This window comes from Canis lupus, chromosome 9, assembly GCF_048164855.1.
Source record: "Canis lupus baileyi chromosome 9, mCanLup2.hap1, whole genome shotgun sequence".
Lineage (NCBI taxonomy): Eukaryota > Metazoa > Chordata > Mammalia > Carnivora > Canidae > Canis > Canis lupus.
The window spans coordinates 5,617,943-5,629,284 of record NC_132846.1 but is presented as its reverse complement, the minus strand read 5'-3'; the positions used below and the strand labels follow the sequence as shown (position 1 = coordinate 5,629,284).

The 11,342-nt window shown below is 55.7% G+C and overlaps 3 protein-coding genes across 6 annotated transcripts; 2 read left to right on the top strand and 1 right to left on the bottom strand.

Moving 5' to 3' along the window:
• The first annotated feature begins 75 nt into the window (after positions 1-75).
• Positions 76-4,204, top strand: PSME2 (proteasome activator subunit 2). Of its 4 annotated transcripts, none has more exons than XM_072838016.1 (11): positions 76-814; positions 1,123-1,155; positions 1,567-1,629; positions 1,865-1,951; positions 2,071-2,101; positions 2,188-2,285; positions 3,064-3,132; positions 3,317-3,384; positions 3,545-3,599; positions 3,909-3,995; positions 4,087-4,204. In XM_072838016.1, the coding sequence occupies exons 1-11, from the start codon at positions 767-769 to the stop codon at positions 4,165-4,167; spliced, it is 720 nt and encodes a 239-aa protein (XP_072694117.1). In that variant the 5' UTR covers positions 76-766; the 3' UTR covers positions 4,168-4,204. The 4 variants fall into 4 exon arrangements, with proteins under 4 accessions (XP_072694117.1, XP_072694120.1, XP_072694119.1 ...); XM_072838019.1 differs by having other exon boundaries at positions 82-814; positions 3,889-3,995; XM_072838018.1 differs by having other exon boundaries at positions 82-814; positions 3,847-3,995.
• A 1,088-nt stretch (positions 4,205-5,292) lies between these two features.
• On the top strand, positions 5,293-7,457 carry EMC9 (ER membrane protein complex subunit 9). The gene is made up of 5 exons (XM_072838022.1): positions 5,293-5,724; positions 5,865-5,941; positions 6,797-6,866; positions 6,956-7,050; positions 7,213-7,457. Exons 1-5 carry the CDS (start codon positions 5,527-5,529, stop codon positions 7,391-7,393), a joined length of 621 nt encoding a protein of 206 aa, XP_072694123.1. The 5' UTR covers positions 5,293-5,526; the 3' UTR covers positions 7,394-7,457.
• Positions 7,448-10,257, bottom strand: PSME1 (proteasome activator subunit 1). Its single transcript, XM_072838021.1, has 11 exons — positions 10,071-10,257; positions 9,416-9,448; positions 9,209-9,271; positions 8,984-9,094; positions 8,850-8,895; positions 8,650-8,747; positions 8,329-8,397; positions 8,176-8,243; positions 8,014-8,068; positions 7,849-7,935; positions 7,448-7,674 (listed from the first exon to the last, which is right to left on the bottom strand). The coding sequence occupies exons 1-11, from the start codon at positions 10,107-10,109 to the stop codon at positions 7,594-7,596; spliced, it is 750 nt and encodes a 249-aa protein (XP_072694122.1). The 5' UTR covers positions 10,110-10,257; the 3' UTR covers positions 7,448-7,593.
• Between the last annotated feature and the right edge of the window lie 1,085 nt (positions 10,258-11,342).

Below are 11,342 nucleotides of genomic sequence, written 5' to 3'. Positions count from 1 at the left end.
GCCCAGCCAATGAGGAGGCAAGTGGTCCCTGGCTCCGCCCCCAGAGCGCCTGGGCCGCGAACGCCGAGCTGGCGCGGCCCCGCCTTGGTGCCCGACGGCCCCAGGCGCGGGGTCCCCTCGTTTCCCTCAGGGCCTCCTCTGTCTAGAGCAGTCGGCCTCGCGCCGGTACCCACCGGGGAAGCCCCGTTCTGCCGGGACTCAGCTTTGGCCGGTCTGGGCCCTACTCAAGCGAGTCCTGGCCCTTCCCTAGTCGGTCTTGAGAAGGCAGAGCGCCCTCCCGGAGGGACTCCCTGAGACTGCTCCCTTCCACGTCCCTCCTCGCCCTCCTCAGCCTCAGGCCCTCCCTCCCACTGCCACTCTGATCCCCCTCGGGCCCCTCCCTGCAGTCGGGCCTCCTAGGGGGAGCCCCACCACTCAACACTCCCTTTCCCTACTCTCCAGCCCCTCCCACCCCAACTCTGGACTTTCCTGTGACCGCCTTTACCTCCCCCTGGAAGCCCCTCCCCTTCTCCGAGGGGCAGCCCCGGCCGGGTTATCCCAGCGCCTCCCTCGGACAGCCCCTGGGCTTGTGACCAAGGCCGCGCCGCCTCTACTAGTCGCCGCTGGCGGAGAATGACTGAGGGGCTGCCTGCCGTTGGCGGCCTGCCAGAGGGAGGGGGAAAAGAAGGAAGGGGGCGGGGCTGAGGGGGGCGGGCCTGGACTTGTGGAGTGAAAGCGAAAGGCCGGCGGCGAGCCTGGAGACCCAAGATCTTGCAACCGGAGCAGCATGGCCAAGCCTTGTGCGCTGCGCCTGAGCGGGGAAGCCCGCAAACAGGTAATGGGGGATCGGGAGGCCAGGAAAGGGCCGGGGAGCCCTCCTGGATGGAGGCCAGGCTGGGTACTCCAGGGGACCAAGGCCGGGCCAGAGAACTCGACCTCTCCTTAGTGCTTTCACTTCTCCCGGCGGGGATCCCCAGATTCTTGCCTTCTGGCCGGTCTCTGCACTGAGCCTGGGCTTCCAGGGAGATCTGGCTTGTGGTAGGGAGGGCCTGAGCCAAGTTGGAGGGCATCCGTTTGTGAGTGGGATCTCACTCTTGACAACTGAGACCCTTAACCAACATCCGGGTACTGCTCTCTGTGCAGGTGGATGTCTTCAGGCAAAATCTTTTCCAGGAGGTAAGTCTTCTAGATTCAAGCGATTTGACTCGGAATCTTAGACTAGTACTTGAGGGCAGAAACCTCTCAGAGTGACCCCCAAATCCATCCTGGGCCCTACTTCCCTTATCAAACCTTCACCCAAGGCTCCTAATTATTGATCTCTACCTTTAGTTTGACTCCTTTTAATATTCTCTCTACCTCTGCCACTTCCTCTCCCCTCTTTTGGTGTGGAGTGAAAAGGTGTGGCCCCAAAGTCCTAACCTTGGTCTGCCACTTCCCAGCTTGGGCAAGTCCCTTCACTTCTCATGGCTTCATTTCCTTATTTGTAAGTATTAGAGTCAGTGATTTACGAGGACCCTTCCAGTCCTACTTCTCAGACACCTCTGGAGCATCTTCCGAGATTTCCCACCCTTGCAATGTAACCCACAGGCAGAGGAGTTCCTCTACAGGTTCTTGCCACAGAAAATCATACACCTGAATCAACTCTTGCAGGTGAGTGGTGGGGACTCCTCCCACCCCATCCCAAGGCCTCTCTCCTCTCCACCCACCCCCTCTAGCTAACAACTGGGCTCAGCATGCAGAGAACAGTTATGAGTAGTGGACTGGAAGCGTTAGGATGGTGTGAGGCCTGAGCCTGGGCAGAGGGTGGGTGGGCTGCTTGGAGGGAAGGCTGTGACTCAGAATGAGAGGCATAGGCTGGGCCGCCACTGACAGGAGCTCTGTGCAGGAGGACTCCCTCAATGTGGCTGACCTGACCTCTCTCCGGGCCCCGCTGGACATCCCCATCCCAGACCCTCCACCCAAGGATGATGAGGTGAGGCACTTAGGATGCAAAGCTCAGACTATAAACCAGGTGGAGATGATGGGCCTCCAACCTCCCAAGACTTTCCTGAAGCTACTGTCCCCCCCCCCCCCTTTTTTTTTTTACCTTAGATGGAAACAGATAAGCAGGAAAAGAAAGAAGGTAAGAGAGGAAGGGGTGGCTGGGGAAGAAGAGATGGCACATTGACTGCTAGATGAGAAGGGGCCTGAATGCCCTTTTTTTCACAGTTCCCAAGTGTGGCTTTCTCCCTGGAAATGAGAAGGTTCTCGCCTTACTTGCCCTGGTTAAGCCAGAAGTCTGGACTCTCAAAGAAAAATGCATTCTGGTAAGCCTGGGGACTGGGAGAAGGAGAAAGGGAAGACAAGCCAGGCCAGGCCCTCGTCTCCTTTGGAGATGCAAGTCTTTCACTCAGGGACCTGTTTCTGAAATAGGAAACTTCCTCTGGGCTTTGGGTTTGGATACCTTGGGTTCTCATTCCGCTAGACCTCTGATTTCACAGTGATATCCCTGTAATCAGAGCCTGCTGTGTCCACCTCCATATTGTCAGAACCCACCTCTGTACTAGGTACACAGTGCAGGTGTTGTGCCATCATGAGTTGGTTTAGAGCCTGGGTCCTAGGGGCACCTGGGTGGCTCAGCGGTTGAGTGTCTGCCTTTGGCTCAGGTTGTGATCCCGGGGTCCTGGGATCAAGTCCTGTATCGGGTTCCCCTCGGAGAGCCTGCTTCTCCCCCTGCCTATGTCTCTGCTTCTCTCTTTGGGTCTCTCATGAATAAATAAATAAAATCTTTAAAAAAAGAAGAAGAAAAAAAAAAAAAAGCCTAGGTCCTAGAGACCGCTTGGGCTCAAATCCTGAGTCTATACTTACCTAGCTGGTTACCTTAGGTAAGTTTCTTGGACACTCTGTGACTCAGTTTTTTTTCATCCTTTGAATATAGTAAGAACATGTATCTTTAAAAGTTGCTGTAAAGATTAAATGAGATCTATATAGCGCAGTGCCTGGTACAGTAATAAGTCCTCAATTAAATATAGTTATTAGGAAGTGGCAGCTAAAAGGAAAAACCCAGTAAGTTTGTTGAATGATTCCTACATGATCATAACTCAGGTGATCACATGGATCCAGCACCTGATCCCCAAGATTGAGGATGGAAATGACTTTGGGGTGGCAATCCAGGTAAGAAAAGGGTGTATGAGGACATTGAGAGCAGGGAGAGACTTAGGGAGTGAGGGGTAGGAACTAGCTATGATCTGGGAGGAGGAGGAAGTTGGTGGGTGAAGGAGGGAGGAGACGAAGTGTTTTTCTTGCCTCCCATCTCTCTCTCTCTCTCTCTCTCTCTCTCTCTCTCTTTTAATCACAGGAGAAGGTGCTAGAGAGGGTGAATGCAGTCAAGACCAAAGTGGAAGCCTTCCAGACAACCATTTCCAAGTGAGGGCAGCTGGAGGACCAGCATGGGTGGCTGCAGGGACATTTCTTTGGGGTTTCCAAAGCAGGGCAATCCTATCAGAACAATGGGGAGCCCTGGAAAGGGTCTGAAAGAGTTCTCTCTCATTACCCATTCTTGTGTTTATCCTCTTGCTTTTGGCAGGTACTTCTCAGAACGTGGGGATGCTGTGGCCAAGGCCTCTAAGGAGACTCATGTAGTGAGTAGATAGTCATCAGCCTTTTAGCTGAGGCTGGCTGGGGGTGGGGCAAGGAAGGAGGGGCTAGAGGTCTTCTTTGTCTGTTTTCTGACCTTCCCAATATGGAAAATATTAAGCCAAGAGCATTGGCTCAAAAAACTGATTTGGGATTCCAAAACCTTGACCCCATTCTCTGCTGATCCTGTGGGATTCCATTTCTTGGTGCTGAAAAGGGGCTCATCCTCAAGTTACCTATTCCCTATATGAGGAAACCAGATTAATGTCCCAACCTCTCATGGGGCTGACTCAGCTTTGCCTCCCACATCCCAGATGGATTACCGGGCCCTGGTGCATGAGAGAGATGAAGCAGCCTATGGGGAGCTCAGGGCCATGGTGCTGGACCTGAGGGCCTTCTATGTGAGTATAGAATAAGCCCCTATGGGAGATGGTTGAGGGGGATAGGGGGAAAGCCAAGAACCTGACTGCCACCCTTCTGGCTTTCTTCCAGGCTGAGCTTTATCATATTATCAGCAGCAACCTAGAGAAAATTATCAACCCAAAAGGTGAAGAGAAGCCATCTATGTACTAGTTCAGGGAAAAAAATAAATGACCTATGATTATGTGGATTACCTCTGGTGTGTGTCATTTGTTCAGAAGGCATTTATTGTCACCTATGTCCAGATACTGAATGTGAATCTACTGGTGGGAAAGAGAGGGGATGCCATGACAGCAAAGATGAACGGGAAGCCTGTCCTGTTCTTCTTTCTTAAGAAAGAAGTCATCGTGAAGAACAGAGTGGAGATTGTGACATGTCATGACAGCCATATAGGTAGCCTGTATTTGGGGATTTCGCAAGATCATTTCCATCTGGGGGGGCTCATGAGTGCTTCCTGGAAGAAGTGGCATTTGCACATACCTCTTATAGGAATAAGCAGGCTTTGGACTGAAAGCTGAGCAAATCTGGAGAAAGCTCTGGGGCTGAGATCAGGGAAAGAAGAAAGAACACTCATCATCAGCTCAGAGCAAGCCTGAGTGAGGTTTCACTGGGAGAATTATGGGTGAAAGGTGGGACTCCTTCTCAAGAGTCGACAAGGGCAAAAAAACACTCCCAAGACACTGTGTTGAAGGAAATAATATCGCAGGACATAAAGGGAAGGATGGGTCTGTAAATTTGTTCTCTTCCCCCCTCCTTCAGCCAATTACCTCTTTTACTTCTGCAGAGACTACATTAAGGAAACCAAGGGCCATATATCCTGGGTGGCAAAAGTAACACAGCTCGTTAGCGATGGAGCTGGCCTACAGTACAAATCCACTCATCCTATAGTAGGAGCAAGGCAGTCCGCTTGGTGCCCAGGTTCGGAGACCCGGCGCCCTGGGACACCCGGCGCCGGGCGCGCGCTCCACCCTGCTGGCTTTGCTGGGCCTGCGGGAGCGGCGGCACAGGTATCAGACGCAGCCGTCCTCAATCCTGGGCCGCAGTCCAGTAGCCTAGCCAATCCGCCTGCGAGCGGTTCTCCCTAGTTTTCTGCGGTTCGCGGGAGACAAAGGCGGGGCAAGGTTTGGAGGCGGCCGATGATTGGGCAAAATGAGAACCTTCGAGCCTACCAAGGAGCACCATGTGGGCGGGGCTCCAGAAGCGGGCGCTGCGCTGGGCAGCCGGCTCGAGTGCCCCGGGTCTCGCGCGGATCTGGGGCCGCCCCCTGGGGGCGGGCGGGGGCGGGCGGGGGCGGGGCTCCGCGCCGCAGCGTGCTTACCGGGCCGCCTACGTTCCGGGCCAGTGGGGGCCTGGGGCCGGACGCCGGGACCCGGGTCCCCCGGAGCCGGCGGGCTGTCTTCGGCCCGAGTCAGCGTCACTGCCGAATCTAAGCTGCGGGGAAGGGAAGGGGCCAAGGAAGGCGCCGGGGCGCTGGAGGGAGCTTCGCGGACGCGAGCTGGGGCCTCGCTCGCCATGGGGGAGGTGGAGATCTCGGCCCGGGCCTACGGGAAGATGTGTCTGCACGCCGCGCGGTACCCGCACGCCTCCGTCAACGGGCTGTTGCTGGCGCCCTCGCCGCGGTCGGGAGAGTGTCTGTGTCTCACCGACTGTGTGCCCCTGTTCCACAGCCACCTGGCCCTGTCCGTCATGCTGGAGGTCGCCCTCAACCAGGTGCCGCCGCTGGACGCCCACCGACCGCCGCGAACCCCCCTAACACCCTTAGCCCAAGCCCATCCCCGGCCTTGGCAGCAGTGCACACCTCCAGGGCGGGCCGCACGATTGAGTTTCTGATGGCCCCTTTCCCACGGCAGGTGGATGTGTGGGGCGCGCAGGCCGGTCTGATAGTGGCTGGGTACTACCATGCCAATGCAGCTCTGGACGACCAGAGGTGAGTGGAGTAGCCGGAGGCAGAAGGCTAAGGGTTACGGGATGAGGGATCGAGAGAACTCTTGGTCATTCCTTCCATTTTTCCTTCGTCACATGCTTAGGAGCAGGGACTAGATCCACCAGGCATTAGGCTGGGTATGAAGGAGCAACCTGGAAGAGCTGTGGTGGGGGTGGGGAGGATAGCTGTGTATCAGTACAAGCTGGCACCTGATTTGAACTGAGGTGGCTGGCCTGGCCAAGTGCTAAAAGAGCACAGAGGAAGCCCAACCAGTAACTTTTGGGGGGAAATTTTTCCTTATGTAGAGAAACAGTTTTCTACTTTTGTATTAACCACGTATCTGGATCAAATTATACAGTTTTGTAATTTGCTTTTCCCTCTTCAGTAAGTATCTGCCATCTTTCCATGTCTACACCAAAAAATTTATCCTAATAGCTATGTAGTATGAGTATGGATGTACTAGGATTTATTTAATGCCTTAAATATTGAGGTTGTTTCCCTTTTTTTTTTTTTTTGTTAATACACTGTCCAATCATTACAGTAAATTCTTTATAAGTGGAATTTCTGGGTCAGCATACGTATAATATACTGTTTAAATTTGGGTGGCTATGCCAAATTACCCTCCCAAAAGATGACCTTTGATTTTCACCTTGACTAGCAGTCCCGAGCACCTGTTTTCCACTGCACTCAAGCATTAAGTAGTTATGTATGAAACTTCTAGCAGGTCTGACCCCCAAGGCCAGCTACAGGGAAAGGCCATCATGGTACCATCATCGAAGAGATCTGGGAAATCCAGCTCAGATGGATAGGGTCCACCCATAGTCAGCTCCTCACTCCTCTGATCTTCCCTTTACACAGTGCTGGGCCCCTGGCCTTGAAAATTGCTGGGCGGATTGCAGAATTCTTCCCTGATGCAGTCCTTGTTATGGTGAGTTTTGGGTTTCTGGGTGTGGAGTTGGTGAGAAAGTAGGAAGGGGGATCCTTGAAACCCTCACCAGCCTTTCCTTGTCTGCACAGTTGGACAATCAGAAACTGGTGCCTCAGCCTCATGTGCCCCCTGTCATTGTCCTGGAAAACCATGGTCTCCGCTGGGTCCCCAAGGACAAGAACTTGTGAGTGCCCCACTCCCTCCACCTCTTCTTGGAAACCCACAGCTCCTGGGCCTCCTCTGTCTTTGATCTTGCCCCAAGGGTCCATCTCTAGATGCTAATCTCTGCCAAGTGTCTGGCCCCACTGCCTGCTGAGTTTGACCTCCACGGGGGTTATTATTTCAGAGTGATGTGGAGGGACTGGGAAGAGTCACGGCAGATGGTGGGAGCACTCCTGGAGGGCCGGGCCCACCAGCACCTTGTGGACTTTGACTGCCACCTTGATGACATCCGGCAGGACTGGACCAACCAGCAGCTGAACACCCAAATCACCCAATGGGTTGGTCCCACCAATGGAAATACCTGAGCCAGGGCTGGGGGGTGGGATGGGGAGGGTCAGGATCTAATAAAGAGGTTGGGCTGAAGGACAATGGTATGACTATTTATTGTGCCTGGGAGGCGAGGGGAGGGAGAAGCCTCAATGGGCTGAAGTTGGGGAAAGTCTGGAGTCCTCAGTAGAAGATAAGATAGTCTCTGCTGGACCCATTACAGAATGAAAGGAGGCTCTCAATAGATCATTCCTTTTGTTTCTCCCCTGGGCTTCTTGAGCTTCTCAAAGTTCTTCAAGATGATGTCATATAATACAGCCTACAGGGCCAGAGAGGAGTGGGGGTCAGCCACAGGCCCCCAGTGGCTCCGGTGCCCCATATCTAGCATTATGGAGATGCTAAGCTCTGTCACCCTTCACCCCCAGCCTACAGGGTCAGGGAGTAGGTGGCCTGGGAAAGCTGCCTCTACCCATCCCTGCCCTCACTTCCTCACATAAGCATTGCGGATCTCCATGACCATCAGCCGGATGTCCCGGTACTCTGCCTCATCCAGCTCGTGCACCAGCTGCCGATAGTCACCCTGTGGGAGAGCTGGGTCAGGCCAGACTTCAGATGCATCCTTCCCCCACCCATGTACCCTGACTTAGGCCTCACCTACCACATGGGGCTGCTTGGCTGCTTTGGTCACAGCATCACCCCGCTCAGAGAAATACCTGTGGGAAGTAGAAGGATATGGAGTGGGAGAAGGAAGAGGGAGCCCAGGGCTCTGTGCAAGGCAAAGGCAGAATGTGAATGCAGGTGCCGGTGGGCAGTCACTCACTTGGAGATTTGAGTGTGGAAGCCTTCCAGCTTGGTGTGAAGAGCGGTCATCAGCTCAAACACCTTCTCCTGGGGGAAGAATGCAACGGGGAAAGTGGAAAGCATCGTGGACTGGAGCAGTAAGAAGGGCAGAGGAGTGGGGTAGCGCTCTCACCTGGACAGCCACTCCAAAATTGTTTCCATCTTCAATCCGAGGTATCTGTAGCTGCAACCAGGTGGTGACCTGGGAGGAGGGAAAGGCATCAAAGCCACATCAGCTCCCTACCTAATTTCCAGGTTCCTGTCCTCTGCTTCCCTGCCCACAGTGGGTGAGGGAAGTATGCCAAGTCTGTCCTAAGCCCCAGGGCCTACAATTCTGGCTGCATTTGCTGTGCTCTCCGGCTCAGGCCTTGCTGGTGCTAAGTTCTACCTAGCAGGAACCAAGGAGGACAAAGGATTTGATCTGAAGCCTAGAGATGGAATTGGGAGGGCTCACCAGGTTGAGTTGCTCAATGACATCCTTGATCTCAGGCTTTAGACGCTGAAGGAGGACCACAATCTTCTCATTGCAGTTCACTGGGCCACAGGGAGGACCTAGGCAGTGGGCAACGGGGTCAGTCACCAGGCTGGGACTGTGTGAGAGCAGGGAAGAGCTCCTGGGAAGTGAGACTCAAGTCCCTTCATAGTGGTTGGTACCTTTGTCTTCATCTTCCCCTTTCTTCTTTTCATCTTTTTCTTCCTTCTGCAGGGAGAGAGGAGCTCTTGGGAGTCAGGCTGAAGGCTGATTTTCCCCATGATTGGGCCCCTCCTCCCAGCTCTTCCCAGCTTGCCTCCTGCTGTTTCTTTCGTTCCTCTTTCTCTTTCTCCTTGACTGGATCGGGTACTGGGATGTCCAATGGGGCCTTCAGATTGCTCAGGTTGGCTTCATTGAGAGCTGGCTCCTGGTGCAGGGTGGGAGGAGGGCTGGAGGCAAGGGCATCCCTCTCACCTCGCTCTGATGGCCCCCCAGACTCTCCCCTTGACCCCTCTCTCTAGCTTTTTGCTGCCCCTAATACCTTTAAAAATGCATCCAACTCAGAAATCTTCTTGGGGAAGTAGCTCCCCAGCAGGTTCTCTGTCTGTGTGTGAGGTGGGGTAGGGGAAAACGGAGGTCAGAATCAAATATTCTTCGAGGCAGTGAAGCAGGGCTGACACTGCCCAGCAAGGAAGGGTTGAGCAGTGGGCGTTAGGTAGGGGTGGGGTGCTGATGGGGCAGGTCTTACCTTGGTACACAGGTCTTCACGGAACACGTCCACCTGTGGGACACAGGCAGCCCTTCACACACCTGGCTTTATGGCCAGTTCACTTGAGGACCGTTCCCTTAGGGTTTTGAAGGGCCTGACCTGGGGACGGGTGGAACGCATCCCGTGGGGTTGGGGAGGGTGAAGTGGATCCCCGTGGGGCTGGATGTGGGGGATGAGAACATTTCTGGTGGTGAAGGGCGAATGGTCCAAGTGAGAACAGATCGCTCCGGTCTCCTGGGCTGTACAAGGAGGGGTGTAAGAGCCTCTGCGACTGGGGCAGGGACGGAGTGCCTTGTGGAGTGGCCGGGGGCCCTCCCGTGGGAAAGGCCATGAGGTGGCGGGGCAGCTTCGCACCCCGTCCGTGTGTGGCCCCGGGCCCCGCGCCAGCGGACCTCCCCTCCACGCCAGCTCTCCGCTTCACCGCACTCCGCTGGACCTCGGCCGCCGGCCTCTCCCGGCAGGCGGACCTCGCCTGTCTCTCCCGGGGCACAGGTGCTCCTGGCACCGAGCCTCACCGGGGCTCCCACCGACCTCGACCCCGACCCGCGACGGGGGCTGGGGCCGGGCACGACGCCTGCAGCCTTTCGGAGCCACGCCTCCCTAGCGGGCCCGTCCTCGAACCCGCAGCGCTCACCTTGGCTTGGGCTTCAGGCTGGACCCTGAGCGTGGCCATAGCCGGGGCGGGGGGCCTAGCGCCGCACGAGACGCGGAGCGTGCACCGGGAAGAGAAAGCGAAAGCGGCGCTCGCCGCCCGCTCGGCCTTCCTGGGGAGCGGCGAGCGGCGGCGCCGGAGGGGGCGGGGCCAGCCCCGGAGCCGGGCGGGCGGAGGGCGGCGGCAGGCCGGGCGCCCCCTGCCGGCCGCGAGGAGCGCTGCCACCGCCTCCTGCGCCCCGGCCCGCCTCCCCTCCCCGCCCTGCTCTCGAAGCCCAGCCTCTCCCTCCCCGCCTCCTCGCTTCCCGCCTTTCGTCCCCAAGCCTACGGCCACCACCCCTGCTACTTCTTGCTTCGCCTCGCCTCGCCTCGCCTCCCCACGCACCGCGGCCCCGCCTCCGGGAGCCCGTAGGCCGGCCACTCGGCCAGGGCCCGCCTCCCGCCTCCCACCTCCCTGCTCCCGGACTCTGGTTCCCTTGTGTCCCTGCTCGGCCTGGGACGGTGATAAGCCTTATCTGGCTCCTTTCCATCTTTTCTGGCCTCCCTTCCCCAGCCCTGGCTCCACGGGCATCGTCTGACCCATGCGGTGACATTCAGCCGCTGTCACCTCTTCAACCCAGGCCCCGTCAGCTCCCTCCTGATCCTTATTGTGGATTACACCCCTCTCTACTCTCCACACAGACCTCTCCAGCTTAAAGCTCTTTCCCAATTTCCTGTTTACCTTAGAATGAAATCTAAAGGGCTTTCCTGGCCCAGAAGGCTTGCCTGGACTGCCTGGCACCTGTTCTCCTTCAACTTCACTTTGTACTGCTTTGCCATTTTCCTTACACTTGCAAATAACCCGGCCTTCCATTGTTGCTTAAACCTGTTGTGTCGTGTATCACCTTCTTCATTCCTGCCTCAGGCCTTTGGCCTTACCAGTCCCTTGGCCTGACACACCCTTTCCCTGCCTGGAGTTGTCATTAGGTTCTCAGCTCAAATGTCACCTCTCCAGAGGTAACTTTCTCCATCATCCTTTATAAAGTATCTCCCTGCCAAGTCTCCATTACAAACCGACCTGGTTTAGTACATTCATAGCACTGAGCTCTCTACTATTAGCTCTCTACTATTACTATTTAGTTTGGGGAGGGGGGACATAGTGTGGTTTAGACCAGGGTTTGACAAACTTTCCCTGTAAAAGGCCAGATAGTAAATATTTTAGGCTTTGAGGGCTCTATGGTGTCTGTAGAAACTACTTAACTCTGCCATTAGAGCA